Raw genomic sequence first — 18,999 nt, forward strand, 5'->3', positions numbered from 1 at the left:
GCCTGATAAAGGAATAAGTTTGCATGCTAAGAAAGGAGCAATGTGTTTGGGTTTTTTAAAAACTTGTTAATGAGATGTTTGGAAGGATAGACAGCTACTGTAGTGCTGGGCAAGTGCAATCTCACAAGCTAGTTTCACACACTAACTTGCATCAAATTCTCACAACTGTCTAAATACCTTTCTTTTTAAAAAGAACCCCTTGCTTTCAGCTAAAAGTTGGGTGGATGTTAAACTGGATAAAATACTGATGAAGAAAGGGCTCTTACAAGACAGTACTGAGGATCATAATGTTCAAGGCTGACCCCCCCTTGTTTGTCTGGTTGCAGAACCCCAAGCTGGACTTCAAAGTAGTAACGTATGAGTTGGACCACCCGGGATTTCAGATTCGTGACAGCAAGGGCCTGCATATCGTGGTGTTTGGCATCCAGAGAGGGCTGGGCATGGAGGTTTTTCCAGTTAATGCCATATACAGACCTTGGAAGCACGCAGAGGGCCAGGTGGGTGTCCCAACATTTCTGCTGTATTACTGGAGTTTGCGGAGTTCCTGAATTTCTTGGGTTGGTGGATTGGTGAGTTTTAAGATAAAGCCACATTTGAGACCTTGGTAAGGCCTCAGGTGTGTTACTGCAGGTACACTCAGGTGTAGTTCAGCAGTGTCTGCATTGTGTGGGAGGAGATGGTCACTTGTGCACTGTGGCAGCCCCCGTGGCTTTAGCAGAGTTCTGTGTACCCTCTGTGTGGTGCAGCAGAGGGTAGAGCTGCTGCTGCGTGGCAGTGCTCTGCAGTTTGTACCTGGTTACACAAACAGGCCACAGCTTTGTGCAAACAAGTACCCTCAGCATGCCTGTCTCCACTTTCAGAAATCCTGGGAGAAGTGTGAGGTTCAGTCTTAGTAAAACACACTGGTAGTAAAGCTTGGCTCATCTCTGCTGCTTCGTTGTGCATCATTCTCAAAAATGTGTCACTTGATAAAGTGGGAGGAACCTGAAACTCTAAATATCTAAATTAGTTTTGATGTCTTTTTTAATTCCAGCTCTCCTTCATTCAACATTCCCTCATAAACCCTGACATCTTCTGTTTTGCTGACTACCCTTGCCATACTGTTGCCACAGACATCCTGAAGGCACCACCAGAGGATGACAATCGAGAAATTGCTACATGGTAATCCTGCTCTCAACTGCTTTTCACACCTAGAGTTAGATTACTTGTCTGCTCAAAGCTGGCTTTATCTTCCTGCAGCCAGATTTATTTGTAGCTGTGTGTACATCCCAGTAGATCAGCCATTAGTATCTGTTCCATGTTTGATGGGTGAAAGTACTCATACCATCAGAACTTCCTCTGTACTTCATAACAGATGAAAATGTACTGCCAGTGCTTGCTTTTATTGGAGTGCTCAGCTTGTCTGGAGAATTTCTGCTGGTGTATTTTGACATATACTGCAAGGAGGGGATAGAGGAAGTGGTGTGAATTTAAATCTCTCTTTCCCAGGATGGCATTAGAGAAGTTGGTTTTATTTGTATGAAAGAAGTCTTGGGATTTAAATAATAAATTTGTGGAGCTGTTGGTGAGCATGAAGCTGACTGGTGTGACTTTTTGAGCTGATCCTTTTCTTTTGATATAGCCAGGTAGCTTATTTCAGTAAAGATACTTGCTTCCTTTTCAATTGTATGGCCCAAAATAGGGAATTGAAGGATAGGAAACACAAGTAAATTGACTGATTACTTGTCCATGAAGCAGACAAAACAAGTAGAGTATCTTCAAAAAGTTTCACAAGTTGGGACATGGAGGTGACTTGGAATACACTTTATAAAACTGTATTCCATTTCTGGAAGTATATTTCAAGTTAAATTATGGTCACCCACCTCAAGCTGAATTTCTTCAACATCAGCTTTCAGTTCTCCCTCTTCCCTAACAGAGTCAGAAGGTCTTAAGCTCTTAAATTGTGAGTTAATTTTTCATGGTTTCTTTCAGGCTTAATTGTACGTGGTACAAACAACCTGCAGTGTCAGGTTGGTGGCAGTGGGTGTTGCTTTATGGTGCCTTACCATTGTTCCTACAGAATGCTCAGCTCCAGGATCCTGTAAGCTTTCTGCTTGGTAACTTTGGGGGGGCTGTCTTGTTTTTTTCTCTTTTGTTAGGAAGAGCCTGGATTTGATTGAGTCTCTGTTACGACTGGCAGAAGTGGGACAGTATGAACAGGTTAAGCAGCTCTTCAGTTTTCCTATCAAGCATTGCCCAGATATGCTGGTATTGGCCTTACTGCAGATCAACACGTCCTGGCACACCTTGCGCCACGAACTCATCTCCACGCTCATGCCGATTTTCCTTGGCAACCATCCCAACTCTGCCATCATTTTGCACTATGCATGGCACGGACAGGTGGGTGTTTTCACTGGAGTGTGCCTGTAGTTAATTCATGTAACTTGAAAGCTTCTAAAATGGATTGAGCAGTTAGAACACTTAAAACAACAACGGTCGTATTGGTTTATGAACTGGTCAGTTTAAAACCCAAGGGGTAAATCATCTGTGGCTTATGCAAAGCAATGAGTTGTCCCCTCCCTGACTTGAGGCAAATTGTTATGATTTGATTTTCAGTAATATTTACTGAGAAAATATACCTGGAAAAGTAGAGAGACAAAGTTAAGTTTGACTTTTTTAAGCATTTCAGTTTTAGCTAAAGTTACCCGCAGTTTGATTTTTAAAAAACGCAAAATCAAACAATCCAACAAAAGAAACCCCCAAAAACTTCACAACAGCATCACCTGCCCTGCTCTGCTCAACTCTCAACCTCACACATTTGAGTGTAAAAACTTGAAGCAATAAGTGAAGAGGTTTAAACCAAAAGAGTCTCCTTTGTACTTGCCAAAAGGTAAAGGTTGTTCTAGGCATAATAAAACTACCCACACCATAAGTTTTCACAGTCTGGGGTGTTTTCAGAAATCTTAGGACTGTCTGCTGACCTCTTTCAAAGAGAACTTCCATGCAGACATAACTATATATGCAAATTCTATACTTTTAATGGGTTTGGTGTTTGGTGTGGCCTTATCATTGTGAGTGCTGGTAGTTAAGCAAAGAGAAGTCATAAGAAACTTAAAGCAGAGGAAGCCTCTGAGGTGGGAGGGAATCTGCAGTGGGAAACATCTTGCCCTCATCATGTGGGGTTAATGGCAAGAAGCTTGAAATCGTGGCTATTTCCTAGCTGAATGCTATGGATGTTATATGTTTTTCCTTATAGAAGTCTTAAATTGAAGAATGGGGGTAGGATAGGTATGATGTGCTTTTTGCATAAGGCCTTGAAATGGCAAAATAGGCAGTTTTTCCCCAGGGTAGATTTCAGAATAAAGCACAGAATGATGGCTGCCATGGGACATGGTGGCATTCCACAACTTAAGGATGTTTCACTTTCCCTTTAAACAAAACCCTTGCTGCCATCAAAGTCTCAGTTGTGTTGCAGTTTAAAATTGCCCCTGTGTGAGCAGAGCTAGATACTGTGTTTTCCATGTTGAATTCTCACTTCAGGACATCATGTCAGGCATAACATTTTTTAAATGGCTTGCATATTCCAAAAGCAATTTATCTACAGTTGAGAGCAATTAGGGAAGAGATGGGGATGTACTTACCATTTGCAGTCGTGCTGCATCCTTTAGCTGTAGCTCCTGGATAGTCTATTCTCGCATAGAAAAGGCTCAATTCAAAAGCAGGTTCTGAAGCTAAAGAGTAAGTATGTCTGTATGTTAAGCTTTAGATGTAAAATACTCTGTTTAACGTTCACATAGGTGATCCTATTCCTAGAACCATGAAGTACAATCCTAGTTTAATTCTCCTTAGGGTCAGTCTCCTTCAATCCGCCAGCTCATCATGCATGCCATGGCAGAATGGTACATGAGAGGGGAGCAGTATGACCAGGCAAAGCTGTCACGGATTCTTGATGTGGCGCAGGACTTAAAGGTGAGTTTTGCAAAACACTGCCATTATTTGCTGTCTGGTGCCTTTTGCAGGTTTGCTTATCTTTTATCAAAGGCTAAGCTTAAATTAGACTAATTTAGTAAGTAAGGATTACTTTTTTTTAAGCATATCTGGATTTATTTGTTGCTGCTCATCTTAAAAAAGAAAAAAAGCCTATGTTGATGTGAGCTGAAGTACTCTTCAGCTGATTTGTGGTATCTGACTGCAGATGCTTTCAGCCTGTCCAGCTGGGAGCCCAAGATGTTTGACGTGGTTATTTGCAGTGGGGTTGGTTATCGTGGCTTAGGTGACAAGTACCTTGGGAAGCAGTACAACAGAATTGCTTGCTGTGTAAATCCAGAAAGAGCTCTGACTGCTTTAACCTTGAGTACTGTTGAAATGAGAATGTAGAAAATATCTGTGAGATATTTGCATGAAGGTGGCACTGCTAAGCACAACGGAATGGGGATTTCTTGCTACTGCTTCTTAGTTTTTACTCATTCTCAACAGACTGGAAGTTGTGACTGACTTCTTTGAGGCCTTTATTGCTTCCTGAAGTTAGATGCAAAATAATTGGGTTGTCACAAAGTGCAAGAGCACCTGCTGCTGCTTGAAGTCAGTTTTGTTGTAGCAATTGCTGTGTGCAGAGATGACCCCTTAGAGCAGATACATTCTGAGTGTCTCTGAAGGGGTTGAGGTCTGTTTGCAGGGAGATGCTTGGCTCTTCTGCTTAATTTTGTTGCAATGTCAACTTGGTAGTTCTCGACCACTTGCTGGTGGATTTTCAGGTAGAGGAATTTAAAACTGTCAGCACAAGGTCGCTTCAAAGAAGGTAAAGTCATGATTTCAAATCAGAGCTCTTGCTTATTTGCCTCATGAGCGAGCTGTAAGTGAAGTTGATAGTACCAAAGAAAGCACAGCAGCATGGGATAATAAGACTCCTTTCATAAGAGGGGGGGGGCTAGAAAGAAAAGGAGAAAGGGTGTCTGTGTGTCTTCACTAGTAGTCTTCTGATTTTCTTTCTTTAGGCCTTGTCAATGCTGCTAAATGGTACTCCATTTGCCTTTGTTATTGACCTTGCTGCACTTGCCTCTCGACGGGAATACCTCAAACTTGACAAATGGCTCACAGATAAAATTCGGGAGCATGGGGTAAAGCAGAATTTTTCTTTTTATTTCTGCATTCGTATCAGTGACTAACTTAAGTCACTTTAACAATTTTATAAGTAGCTTTAAAGTTGTGGAAGGTGTCCATGGTCTGATAGTTCCACATTTTTCACTGAACTATAGTAGCTTAGTGCAATTCTTTCCACGGTGCAATTGCCAAGTTTGAAATAGTGTCCTGGATGCAGTTTGGGAGATTAAGATAACATTTTTTCCTCAGGAGCCTTTCATCCAGGCCTGTATGACTTTCTTAAAGAGAAGATGTCCATCTATCCTGGGTGGCCTTGCTCCAGAAAAAGATCAGCCCAAAAGTGCTCAACTTCCTCCAGAAACGTTGGCGACGATGTTGGCCTGTCTGCAAGCTTGTGCTGGGTAAGGATTACGTTGCTTACACTGAGCATGTCATCTGTTTGCAACTTGTTTTCTGGCACATGGTCACAGCTGGCTTGGAATTTCACATGGGGTTAATGAGAATGGATAAACTTGCAGGGATAGGTGCTGTAGTATAGTTCATTTTGCATTGAAACTTTTGTTGTGGGCTGGGTTGTGAGAGCTTGAGCATTTTTGTCTTTGTCATGGAACAGGTGAGGTGATCTTGGAGACTGGGGGCTGGCTGGTGAGTCAGATACAGGGCTTTAGTTTGGACAAGGGAATACAGACCATGGTACAGAATGGAACAGTATCTTGGAAAAGTCATTATATAAAGGATTTTGTGATTGTGTTAAGCAGATGCCTCTGTCTGGTAACTGCCCTAGCAATAAAGGGCTCCTGCAGTCCCTTATGTGTAGGAGAAAAGTGGTGAGTGGTGACTGTAGTGTAATTGAGACTGAAACTAGACGTGTGTAATTTCTGTTGTCTTCATTTGAGAGAGACTCAAAGTACTCAGATGGAAAATATTGAAGATCTTTTGCAGATGAGATTGTTTAGCTAAAGGCAGAAGAAAAAATGTGTCGATCTAAGAGCTGTTTTGTCTGCTAGAGGGGAGGGATAGACTACAGAAGGGATGATGGAAACTGAAATTGGACAAATCAGTCTTCAAATACTGTGTACACATAGTAAATGTGACTGAACGTTGTAAAGTATTTGCAGTGTCATTTCTTGGTGCTGTCAGACCAAGATGGTATTTATCTCTGAAACACTGCTGCAGTTAACTAGACCTGTCACAGGGCCATGTGTGAGCCAGAGCGACTGGAAGCTGGAGATGGTGCTGATTTTGCTGCTGGTTTTGGCACCAAGTGAGCCTGGCATGTCCCAGTGCACGTTACTGATCTGAGCCTTATGCTGTGTCCTTTGGCTTAGCCAGTGTTGTCTTGAAAAACATGAGAAACATCTTTAAAGTCATCCAGGATGATTCATGGCTCTCCTGTAGGTGCTAGGAAATTCATACCAACATAGAGTTGTCACAGGGGGTAGTGGAACTGAAAGGGAATTTGAGATACCTGTAAGATTTTAGGAGAAAGGAGTCTCCTGGTTTCTGCTGGAACCTGTGCAACTGATCTTCCAAATGCTGTTGAAGTACTGTTTCTTAAATACAATGGTCAGCACGTGTCTTGGACTGAGAGATAACTGATATTTTTCAACTCAAAGTGCATCTTCTGAGACTAGTTCACAAATGAGTTTATATTCCTTGTTTTGTATGCTGCAATGTCCACGTTTTAGAGGTTCAGTAGTTAACTATAGATTTGACTTGCATCTAATGTCATTGTGTTCTGAATCTTAATGTGTTAACCAAACTTTATTTATTGCATTAATTCCAAAAGCCACTAGTTCTCTACTGGCACAATTCTCTCAGCTTTTGGTTTCTTTTTATAGCTCCTTGTATTCCCTTTTATACAAGAATGTGACCTACTTGCAGTCATTTTCCATCAGTTATTCTCTTTGAGCTTTAGAAAGAAAAAGCTTGGATTTCTTTCATGCAGCAGTGGCTGAGCTCAGGTTTCATCATGAATGGGAGCAGGCATTGTGAAGGCTGGAAGGTTAAAATCACAGTAAATATTAAATACATTTGGCAGAGTAGTTCCACTTCACTAGCTGAAGTCTGCCATTTCCTAAAGCTGTTGATTTAGGAGCCTGCTCTTTAATTAGACTAGTTATTTCTTGTGCTGTTTTGTGTCCAGGGAGACACTTTTTTTAGCCACCAGGACCCTGCATGTTCTGAGACTTACTTTGGTGCAACTTGTTTATCCCTGGTGAGCACTGCAGTTGTGGCATCATGTAACAGTGAGTCTTCAAAAAGAAATAAATGTTCCTTCTGTTGCTGAGTGTTTTATGAAGTCAGGGTGGCTGCAGGCACCACAGGCTGACCAAGCACGTGATCTGTTAACAACCTGCTTGTGAGAAGTCTTCCCCTCGTGGAGCTGCAGTGAGTTGAGAGGGGCAGCAGTGCCTGTTCCACACAGTCCTGCATGGTCCAAATGTGTCAGGATGGGGAATTGCCACTTCTTCTCAGTCCCTCTCTCAAGAAGGGAAGAGGCTTCTGTGTAATTGTGCCTTGGAAATGAAAAGGCTTTTTCCTGTTTTGTAAGAAAGGGTTTGGAAAAAAAAAATTAAAAAAATGCAAGAGATGTGAAAGTTTTATTCCAGGAAGCTGGAATTTCCCTTATGGTGACAGTTTTGTTGCTCTAGAGGTGGCTGACTGTGGTTCCTGCCTCTCAGCCCACCAACTTTGTTTGCTTCAAATGCAGGCTGGTGTTTTTGTCAGTGTGTAAAGGAACCAGCTTGAGAAACAGTTTATTAAATGGAGTTAAAATGAGGAGTCTCCAGACAAGGTTAACAGAGCAATAAAGCTGTGTTGGTATAGTTGCACCATTACAGGGAGGAATCCTCATCAAGAAAGTAAAACTAAAGTTCAGGAGAGTGTAAATAACTTGCTGTATTTTCCAAGAGGAAAATGTTAGTGTTCTGTTAGGATGTTTGTGGTTAGGTATGTCAGCAGCAGAGCTGGCTTTCCTTCCAGTTTGGGAACCTGGCAGTCAGACATGGAACACTTTGGGAAGAGGTACTGACTGCTCTTGGTTGTGCAGTGACTTTGTGCCTAAATTTGAGTTTTCTGATGGTTTTTCATTATATTTACCTTGAATAGTTGAGTTTCCTGCCTCTGTTTTGGTTTAATGTTAGTGTGTAAAGCATGTCTTTCAGTTTGTAGACAGATGAATTTCAGTGAAGCAGGTGGTGGCATTTACCTCTCCTCAGTTTTTTGTCTTTGTGTGTGTTTATTCCATGTATCTCCTCTTTGAGAGAGACCTTGTGTGTAGTGAGATTCAGAATGGGAATAATCACCAACTGTGAAGTTTGAGGACAGGAAGGAGCCTTGGGGAGCAGATTTGAAAAAGGGATCATAGCATCATTAACTATGTTTTAATTCACAAGGCTAAGCTATGCAGAGCCCACGATGTGGACGACTGGCCAGGCCAGGCCAGGGCTGTTGTAGATGGTCTGCTCTTCCAAGAACTGTTGCAGCCATGCAAGTACACATCCCTACTGTCCTGCCTCTGTGTCCTAGGAGTGTTTCTCAGGAGCTGTCGGAGACGATCCTCACCATGGTAGCCAACTGCAGTAACGTCATGAACAAGGCTCGGCAGCCCCCGCCTGGAGTGATGCCCAAGGGCCGCCCGCCCAGTGCCAGCAGCCTGGATGCCATCTCACCTGTTCAGGTACAAACAAGGGCTGCCTCTGCACAGGGTGCTGTTGGTTTAGTGCTAGTTCTGCTGTAGTAGTTGAGCTCCTTCTGCAGGACTAAGTCCAACATCATCTGGCTCACGTAGTTCTGTGCTTGCATGTCTGGATAACTTGCTTGTGACTGCAGAATGTTGTCTGAGGGTTGTAGTTCAGAACTGTCTTTCGCTTCACAAATGTCTGTAAGAAAGTAACTGTGAAGTGTTACAGGATGGGAGCACTGGAGAGGGACAGATGTTTGGTTTATTTAAAGTAACTGAGGCTTTCTTTTAAAGTGCTAAAATTTACTAAGAGTTTTGAGAATTAAGCACTGCCTTTGAACCTGATGTGTCTTGTTTGTAGCTTCACGGGCCAAGCCACAGTGCTAGAGCATAAGGACTTGTTATAACTGGGGCTCTTCAGCTCTCAACTGAACTGCTCTTTTAAAAACAAGGTACATTTCAGTTACTCCCTGCCACTCATCATCCCTTCCTCCTCTGGGAGCAACACATTACAGACAGGTTTTGCTTCTAGCAGTTACATTCAATTTTGAAGTGGTGACAGGCTTTTCACATGAAATAGTGGCAATTCAGCATTTAAGAATGACTGAATTGTCAGTAGATAAACTAAACATAAACTAAACACAGAGAGCAGTTTCCTTGTAAATTGTTGCTTTATTGAAGTTGCTCATCAGATGTACCAAACATCTTGGCAACGTGCTGCAAATAAGTGATACGATCAAGCAGAGCAGCAGTTGTTAGTCTGTAGTCATGCTTTCTTCTGGGTGGATAACACCATTTTCTGCTGTTCCTAGTCAGTTCCTTGACTTACTGCTTTGTTAGCCTGTATTGTGCCTTCCCTCCTACTCATCACCCAGGTTTTAATGCTTTTTATTGAAGACTTCATTCAGGTATTTAGGTGGGGAAAAGTGGGCATATAGTGGGATCCTTCAGACAGTGAAAAATAAAAATACTCTGTAAGCTTGAGTCGAAATACCTTTTTAAGTCTTGGGGTGAGGTCTGAGGTTGCAAACTGCAGAGCATAAACTACTGTAGTATAAAAATCTGCAAGTAGAAGTAAATGCTGCTTATTATAAGCATTTACTGTTGTGTTACTCTTAACTGCAGACCGTGGAACAATCAGCCTTTCTGTAAAAGCTCGGAGAGAATGGGATTTCATGGGATTGTAGAGGAAAAATGAAAGCGCGTTCTCTAGACAAACTGATCTTTTGGGGTGATCTGGATGACTTCAGAATTTACAGTAGCCATGCAGAAAGGCTTTTCTCAGAAATGTTTTGATAGGTAGCCGTCTTTATGCAAAACATGCCAAAAATCAGCTGGCTTTTGGTTTATGGATGTCTGTATAACCTTCCTCTCTTCGTTCAGATCGACTCGCTTGCAGGAATGGCATCTCTTAGTTTAGGTGGCTCAGCTGCTCCTCACACCCAGAGCATGCAAGGCTTCCCTCCAAACCTGGGCTCTGCCTTCAGCACTCCGCAGTCACCAGCAAAAGCGTTCCCCCCTCTTTCCACCCAAAACCAGACAACGGGTTTCAGTGGCATAGGAGGACTCTCTTCACAGCTTCCAGGTACTGCTGTTGGGCTGGAGTGATTTGTTTTTGACATGGCAGAGCTAAGGCACTGTTATTGCTGAGGTTGGAAATGCTGGTGGGTTAGGTGCTTCCTTCCCTTTGAGGGTGGGACACCCCAGTGGACAAACAGCTGTGTTGTATGGGAGGGAGTTACACACTTCTGGGTCGTTGCTGAAACAGCACTTCAGAGTGTTGCAGCTGCAAAAGGTTAAAAGTTTAAAGAGTCAAGAGGGTGTTTTGACAAATTCAGCAGCGTCATTTTCGGTTGGGACAGAGATGAATTGTTTAAGTTAAAATTGCTTGATATTAGACAGCTATGAAGATTATAAAGCTGTTGAGTTCTTGGAAATGATAAGTGCTAGGAGGAGTTATAAATGCATACTGTGAGGGTGCAACTGAGATGACCAGTGGTTTACTTTTCAGTAGGTGGTCTTACTACAGGTTTCTTTTCAGTAGGTGGTCTTACTACGGGTAGCCTGACTGGCATAGGAACTGGAGCCCTGGGCCTTCCTGCAGTGAACAATGACCCATTCGTGCAAAGGAAGCTGAGCACATCTGGACTGAACCAGCCTACATTCCAGCAGAGTAAGATGAAACCTTGTAAGTGGTAGTGTTGTCTGTGGCTGTGATGTGTGACTGTGGTCTGCAGATAATCTGTGTTTCCTTCAGGAGAGGCTTGGATCTATAGGTGGTAAATGTTAGAAATGTGGCTCTTCTGTTACTCCATTAGCCTGAAAAGGTGCTTCTAGGCTTGTATCCTGGAAGCTTGACAAGTGCCCTGGGGGGAATTTAAAAAAACCTGTTAGCATAAAAATACAACGTGTTTCAGATTTATGTTTCTGTCCCTTTTCTGTGGTGCTGTGTTTTGAACAAAAGTGTTGTCCTGCTCTTGACAGAGAAAATTGTATATGCCTGGTACCAGGGTGTTTTGGGGTTTATTTGTAACAAGGTTAAAGAAAGCTACCTGAGTAAGGTCCTGTTGCAGCAGGAAACTTAGCAGGTGAAGCAGTGAAATAGACTGCAACACTGAATACAAATTAGACTAACAGAAGGTGGGAAGGTAGTTTTTGGAAGGAGTAATTTGGTTCCTGACACCAAGCCATTATCCTTAAATCATTTATACCTCTGCAGTATGCTCACAGTGAAATGTTGAAGCAGTCAAATGTTCAGGAAGCACAACCATATGCTAAACCTTCCTCATTGCTCTTAGGGAAGAGCTATCAGAGAAGCCATGAGTAATAACAGCAAAGTTACCTGTCTTTGCAGGTGTAGAGGGGAGGTGGCTGTAATGACCATTGGTTTATATTTTGGGTCTTGAGCATTCAATAGAAACTTACTGGAAGCTCACTGGCTGGCCTGAAAGTCTGTGTGCAAGTTTGTGTGCATGTCAGTGTTGTGTAGCATGCTTTATTCTAGTCTGTTCTGCATTCATTCATTTAGTTGTCAGTTGAGGTCAGCTTGGGATGCAGTGGGTTCTAGGAATACAACTGTGAGGTTAATGCTATCTTAGGATTCAGGGTTTTTTAATAAATACGGCATATTGGAAACAGATTTTTTTAAATAACAATTCCTGTCTAATGGAAAGGTTAAATATCCTACCTTTTAGAACAACTAGCAGGTTCTGTACAGATTGGTGGAAGAGTTGAAAAGGACTAGATGAAATCCTGTGTGCCTGAAGTTGTCCTGAGCATAATACCTGTTCCCTTTTTTAACAGCTGACTTATCTCAGGTGTGGCCAGAGGCTAATCAGCACTTTAGCAAAGAAATAGATGATGAGGCAAACAGCTACTTCCAGCGTATTTACAACCATCCACCACATCCCACCATGTCTGTGGATGAGGTGAGTTCCCTTCTTCAGCAGTTGCTGTCCAGAGACTTGCAATAAAGTTGATAGCAATTATTCCTTCACGTTTTAGTGGAAAATAAAAAAAGGGCTTGTGGTAGATACTTACAGCATTGCTTTTTGGCTTGGTTGAAGTTGTTTTTGCAGCAAACTTGCAGTTGATCATTACATTCAGCTTTGACTTCTGTGGACTGAAAACTTTAGATGTCTAATTAACGCTCCTAAAATGCTGCTAAGTGGGAAGGATTCCATGTCGTTTGGAAGCCTTTGTGTTCAAAATAAGTGCTAAAGAGTGCCTTTAAATAGTCTGTATAAATTATCTTGAATACATGTTTTTTAAGTATCTAAAAATGACTACAGCATCCATATATATAAGTGTCCCAAGTTCTACCTTCTGAGCTTTTGATAATTATTTTGGTTAGTCTCTATGAGAGTAATTATTGGCCTGATGTACTTGCTCTTTGAAGTACTTCGAGTTTACTTTAATGTATTTGTGTGGTTATAAATTATGGAGGACACCACATTAATTTTAATTTTTCTGATTTTGAAAGTGATGGAGTGGGCGGCCACAAAAAAAGTTCTGTGTGAAGACAGTTACTTAAAATGGAGAAAACTCCAGTCTGAAGAGGAAGCTCATTGTAGTGATGTGGTGTTTGCTGGCTAAAATGAGATGTTCTTGAAGCAGCTTCTTTGTGGTGTAACTCGTGGTAGCACAGTTTACCCGGGTAGTCGCACACACTCCTGAAGTGTGAAGATGTGGAAGGGCTGGAAGAAAGCAAAAACCCATCGGTAACAATTCCCAATTTCTTTGCAGGTCTTGGAAATGCTGCAGAGGTTTAAGGACTCCAACATTAAACGGGAACGAGAAGTGTTTAACTGCATGCTGAGGAACTTGTTCGAGGAGTACCGTTTCTTCCCGCAGTACCCAGACAAAGAGCTGCACATCACAGCCTGTCTCTTCGGGGGGATCATAGAGAAAGGACTGGTTACTTACATGGCCTTGGGCCTGGCCCTGCGCTATGTTCTCGAAGCCTTACGAAAGCCTTTTGCATCCAAAATGTACTATTTTGGTATTGCTGCACTAGATAGATTTAAAAATAGGTGAGTGTGGGTGTTTGGTAACTTCTAATAGTGTTGTGTCGTGAATGTTGAACCTGCTCTAATCGTGCAGTGCAAGGTTGCTGGTATGTGTTAGGAATTAACACATCTCAGCTTGAGGATTGCTTCAGAGATATGCTGAGCTGAGGCAAAAGGTGTGAATGTGCCAGTTAAAGGGTGACTTTTCAAAATGAAAATGTTCAGTGTGGTGCCTGTATAAATGTGGAGCAAACAGATGCTGAAAATTAGTGCACTTTGTTTATAGAAATAATTAGTGGTGAGTTAGATGAAATTGTCTGATAGAAATGGAACAAATGTAATCACTCTTCACAGGTGCATTCCAGTGGAGTGCTATTTGCACTGTTCCTTATTGAAGGACTGACTAGGAACTAAGCTCCAGGGCTTGGGTTTTACACAGAAATCTCAAGTATGGCAAAATAATCTCAAAAAAAAAAAACTTTCTCAAAGCTTTTCATGAATTGCAGATAGAGGAAGTTCTAAGTGTGAGGGGTGCTGTATAAAATGCACTGAGCTAAACTGCAAATTACTTATCCAGTAATCTAAACATAAATGCAATTGTGTGCTCAGTCAGAAGTATAGAGATGTAGGATGAGTTGCTGTGAATAAACCTTGTGTTTTACCGTTACACGAATTAATTTCAAATGGGTTTTGTGACAAAAAGTACTTCGTAGAAAGTGCTTTATTTATAGCACAGCTGCTGTAAGGAATCCAGAAGTAATTCTGTGATGCAGTGTGGGAATGACATACCAGTCTGATATTTGTGTTTCTCTGTAAGGCTGTTTCTGGTTTGGGCTTACACTTCTGACTAATGTGTATTTTGTCTGACAGATTGAAGGACTATCCCCAGTATTGTCAGCACTTGGCTTCTATTAGTCACTTTATACAGTTCCCACATCATTTGCAGGAGGTGAGTGTGTTTGTATTAACAACACCAGCTCTCTATGATCTGAAATTCTTATGAGCAGATTTCTGTTTTCCTTTGGAAAAGCAGTCTTGTGTATCATGATTTTAGGCCATGTAGATCCACAGAATCAAATGCCTTTCCTTAAAGTTTTTTCTGTGGGATAGGGTAGGCAGGTGAAGGTGGTTATCTGGTACCTTTCCTGTTTCAATAAATCTCTTTGGGTTGCTTATGTTGAAATAGGTACCTGAATATAACTGAGTGATCCAGCACTGCACAAAGGATTTAAAGTGCCTCAGTGGATTCATATTCCAGTCCCTTAAAGATTTGGAGTTTTCCTAAAATAGAGGACATTCAGCTGGGTTTATACAGTTTCATACTCAGACCTGCTAAAATAATCCAGGAAAAATTTCATTCCTGAAGGTTTGATGAGAGCCATGGGAATACTGTGTAGTCCAAAGCAGTGTTCATCATATGGTGTCTGCCTTGAAGGTGCTTTTATTGGTGGAAATAAAGAAAAGCTAATCCCAGTGGCAGAGCTTGAGGGCATGAGCTAAATAAGGAAAATTATTCCACTGAGGTAGAGAGGCCTCATATCCAAAGCTGAAAAGTCCAGTAGCATTCTTGGTTTCAGACTGTATCCCTTAAATGACAATCTGATGTTACCAGTTTCTGAAGAAATGTATAACAGTGGGGAAGAAGCTTATTTTTTACTATGGAAATACTTAAAAATATGTAGTAACTTGAAGTTGGCCATTTCAGAACTGTGGTTTTGCTTATTAATGGTGAACTTCAGACTTTTTTATGTAGCTGTTGGAGTCCTTGCAGAAGACTTCTCACCTCCTTTGTAGCCTGTTTCTTGATGTTCACACCTTGCTCTTAGGTTCTCCTCTTTCACTCTGCTGTTTCAGGCCTGGGGGGATGGGGATGGAGTTTTTTGGGTAGTACTGCAAAATTTTAAGGATATTTAGTCTCGTGGTGCTTGACATCAACCTGTTGAGGCCAAAAGGTAGAGTTTGAGGCTCCTCTCCAGCAAGAAAGTCAATACTGACAGGCTGTGCTTTATAAGGGTATACAGTTGTAGTTTGCAGATTCCCTTATGGCAATAGTGTTGAATATTTTAACAGTTGTTGGCAAACCTGTGCTTTTTCACCCTATTTTAGTACATAGAATATGGACAGCAATCCAGAGATCCTCCTGTGAAGATGCAGGGATCAATCACCACCCCTGGAAGTATTGCACTTGCCCAGGCTCAGGCCCAGGCCCAGGTTCCAGCAAAAGCTCCTCTTGCTGGCCAAGTCAGCACTATAGTGACCACCTCAACCACCACCACCGTTGCAAAAACCATCACAATCACCCGACCAACTGGAGTCAGCTTCAAGAAAGACGTGCCGGTGAGCACTGTGGCATTGTGCCCTTCCCAGAGGTGTTAAGTTGCTGCTCTGTATTGAATTCAAACTGTGATCTGTTATTTTGTATTTAAAGCATATAAACTTTTTAGATATGGCAAGCGTTTTTGTAGAGAGAAGGCATTTTTAGTCATTAAACTACACAATTACTTAGGTGTCAAGTTGAAATGTTTTTATTGAGGCTTTAACTGTCAAGACAATTACAGAACCATTGTTTCTCTTAATGACCTCCAGTAGGACTCTTAAAATAGTTGGCAGCTGCTGTTCTGCCTGGGACTTGAGAACACCTACTGCACACATCTGACCTGGCAGTTCTAACTGCATTAGGTTTTTCACATCTTCAGTCACTTGCATAAAGAACTCTCTGAACTGCTTGTCGGAGTTATGGCAGGGTTGGCAGGTTGATACTATTGGCTATTGCACAGAAAGGTGTGGGGCACACTTGGTGCCACGTGTTCACTGAGGATGGCTGGTGCTGGAGCTGTATGATGACTGATGCACTGTAAAGTTGAGCCTGTCTTGCTGCTTGGGACTGTCCTTGAAGAGTTCTCTGTAGAGGAGGCAAAAGCCAAAGGTAGCTGAAAGTGTTGTGAACAGACTGTGGAGGACAGGTCATGGTGTAGCTATTACTGTCTTTCACCCCTGGTTATGTCCTGTAGATAGTTGTTACTTCGAGGTGTTTATATTTTCCCATTTTAAACTCCAGTCAGGGTTGATATTTAAAACTGCATCTCCTTTTCCCTTAATTGCAATGCACCAGGTGCTAAAGCCCTGGGGTTCAGTCCTGCAGCTGTAGGGACCTGGGTCACGTTCTGTTGACTTACACTTGACATGCTGCCTCAGAAGTGAATCTCAGGGATTTCTCCTTCCCAAATCAGCACTGAATTGCTCCTGGAGACTCCCTGCTGTGCTAAGTGCTGCTCACTATTGTACTGTGATTGTTCTCCTGGCTAAAATTGTATGCAGGCTGTTAGCCTAAAGGGTGCCATTGCAGTGGCACCTATTATATATGAATGTGCAGCAGCATTCTTCTGCTGAGTATTGATCATGATTTTTAGGGTAAAAAAAATCACTTGGCTCCTTTAGAGTGCTGCTGAAAATGAATCTGAGACAGTTAAATGTCTCCTGATAAAGCTCAATTCTATTTTGGCTTGACAGAACAGAGCAAAAGTTTCTTTTGATGTCACCCCTAGGTATTGTCTATTCTTAACTTCTTGTTCTCCCTGCAGCCTTCCATTAATACTACCAACATTGATACGCTGTTAGTAGCAACAGATCAAACAGAGAGAATTGTGGGACCTCCAGACAATGTCCAGGAAAAAATTGCTTTCATCTTCAATAATCTATCTCAGTCAAATATGACACAGAAGGCAAGTATGGAAGAATGCTGGTAAAAAAAAAAGAATTATTTTTTTAATCTGTATTTTTTATATATTTTTAAGTGTCTGCTGATGATATTTCTACAAAATTACAACTTCAGATCTTTGGATGCTGAGTCACTGATTTCAAATATTTTTTTTTAGAAAAACATTAATTTTAAAAGCAATTGACTGACCATAACTATGTGTTGGTCAGAGCTGGCCCCAGAAGGTTTTGCTTATCTTCTCATCTATTCTGTGGTGTGCTTTCTCTTTGGTTTGGCCACAGGTGGAAGAACTGAAGGAAACAGTGAAAGAAGAGTTCATGCCTTGGGTATCACAGTATCTTGTGATGAAGAGAGTCAGTATTGAGCCTAACTTTCACAGCCTATATTCAAACTTCCTCGACACACTTAAAAATCCAGAGTTTAATAAAATGGTTCTGAATGAAACCTACAGAAATATTAAGGTGAGTAGTGCAAGTTTTCTAATACTTGGGTAAAGATTAGGGAGTGTTCCCTTCTTCTCATTCTGTTTGCTTATTATGTTGCTGATCCTCAGCTATGGAATATCGTTCAAAAATCTGCTTCCTAGTTTACTACTAAGCTTAGAGGTTATCTTTATGAATACCAGGATTCTTTTCAGTTAGGAACATGCAGAAGACTTAAATTATATAACAGGAGAGAAAATCTGCATTTGGATTTATTTATGTAGGTGGACTCTAAATTTGTGTGAGATTTGCAAATTATAACCTAGGGAAAAATTGCTTGTGGTGTGGTTGTTTTGTGTGGGGAAAGTAGAAAGATAAGAAAACCATTTCCCAGAAACTGTTATCAATAGAGCATTTACACCCTCTGCCCAGAGCAGGGGGCCCAACAAACACCACTCTGTTCATGCCCCAGGGTGCTGGGTTGTACATTTGGGTTTTGTGGGTTAGAACCAATTGTTTGTCTGTATAATCGTACTTATTGTATTATTTTATTAAATTGTTATTCTGACTTCTCTCTCTTATGAGTTGGGTTCATTTCCCCTGCCGGTTTACCTTTAAACCAGCACAGGTCAAAGAGGAATAAAGGGGAAGTGTGTAGAAAACAGGGGTGTAACAACCAACATTTACTAGAGGGCTAAGATAATGTAGAGGGGAGGAGGAGGAAGAAGCAGAAGCCCAGAAGTGATGAAGAGATGAAACGAGCTCTTGAACCAAGCACTATTTTTAAACCTGTTGGTGGAATTCCCTGACCACCATGGGTTACGCTGTAGTGCAAAAGCATCTCCTGGCTCTTGAGAGCACAGCTGACCTTGCTCTGTTCAGCTGATGCCCCTCTGAAGCTAAGGAACAGAACTAACAACATCAGAATCCTTGTGACAGGATTTAAGCCTTGACATGAGAATTACATGGATTCCCTAGAAGTGCAAGCTGTAGCCTTCAGGTCTGTGATGAGGCTTTAAGAGGAAGCATTGCCTGCACAGAGTTAGACTTTGCTGAATGAATAGTTGTAACAGTCTCGACAAAGTGAATGGTAAGGTCTGGGAAGGTGTAATCCTCTTTTTTGATCCTTTTAAAGAAATTAACTTTGCAGTCATTACAGAGCAGGTTTACAGGTTCCTGTCTTAAAGGCTGCTCCAGTATCTCTAATGAGAGTGAAGCTCAGGACCTGATATTCTAAAACTTTGCCTTCATTCAGATCAGCTGTTGGATTTGGTTCAGAGGCTGATAATCTTCCGGTGGTTGCTCAAGCTGGTTTTTTTGTTTGTTTTCATTAGGTGCTGTTGACATCAGACAAAGCTGCAGCCAACTTCTCAGACCGCTCCTTGTTAAAGAACCTTGGTCACTGGCTGGGAATGATTACCATGGCTAAAAATAAGCCCATCTTGCACACGGTGAGCTGCTGTCTTTACAGATTGCTTTGGCAGGCATTGATATGCTGTTACGCAGTAGCATAAGCTATTTGGGATATGTTATCACCTTTCTGGTGCCTCTTTTTTGTGCCAAGTACAAAGTATGATTCCAGAGTTG

The 18,999-nt window shown here is 41.7% G+C and overlaps 1 protein-coding gene and 2 non-coding genes across 6 annotated transcripts in view; all 3 read left to right on the forward strand.

The window, feature by feature from the left end:
• Nucleotides 1-18,999, forward strand: part of CNOT1 (CCR4-NOT transcription complex subunit 1) — a 48,693-nt gene that overhangs the window by 10,292 nt on the left and 19,402 nt on the right. Inside the window, exons 10-25 of one of the 4 annotated variants that reach the window (XM_029965578.1) lie at nt 327-497; nt 1,034-1,161; nt 2,139-2,379; nt 3,829-3,948; nt 4,974-5,096; nt 5,329-5,480; nt 8,611-8,761; nt 10,148-10,349; nt 10,806-10,952; nt 12,068-12,192; nt 13,010-13,296; nt 14,143-14,221; nt 15,379-15,609; nt 16,854-16,994; nt 17,272-17,451; nt 18,747-18,863. In XM_029965578.1, coding sequence (XP_029821438.1) covers nt 327-497; nt 1,034-1,161; nt 2,139-2,379; nt 3,829-3,948; nt 4,974-5,096; nt 5,329-5,480; nt 8,611-8,761; nt 10,148-10,349; nt 10,806-10,952; nt 12,068-12,192; nt 13,010-13,296; nt 14,143-14,221; nt 15,379-15,609; nt 16,854-16,994; nt 17,272-17,451; nt 18,747-18,863 — 2,595 coding nt within the window. The remainder of the gene's footprint in view (nt 1-326; nt 498-1,033; nt 1,162-2,138; nt 2,380-3,828; nt 3,949-4,973; nt 5,097-5,328; nt 5,481-8,610; nt 8,762-10,147; nt 10,350-10,805; nt 10,953-12,067; nt 12,193-13,009; nt 13,297-14,142; nt 14,222-15,378; nt 15,610-16,853; nt 16,995-17,271; nt 17,452-18,746; nt 18,864-18,999) is intronic. The other 3 variants (XM_029965580.1, XM_029965579.1, XM_029965581.1) reach the window with 3 other exon arrangements.
• Nucleotides 9,089-9,224, forward strand: LOC112841440. Its single transcript, XR_003213017.1, has one exon. It is a non-coding gene; the product is annotated as a small nucleolar RNA SNORA50 (small nucleolar RNA).
• Nucleotides 18,186-18,324, forward strand: LOC112841438. The gene has a single exon (XR_003213015.1). It is a non-coding gene; the product is annotated as a small nucleolar RNA SNORA46 (small nucleolar RNA).

Source organism: Manacus vitellinus, unplaced genomic scaffold (assembly GCF_001715985.3).
Source record: "Manacus vitellinus isolate BGI_N305 unplaced genomic scaffold, ASM171598v3 scaffold_10_pilon, whole genome shotgun sequence".
Taxonomy (NCBI): Eukaryota; Metazoa; Chordata; class Aves; order Passeriformes; family Pipridae; genus Manacus; species Manacus vitellinus.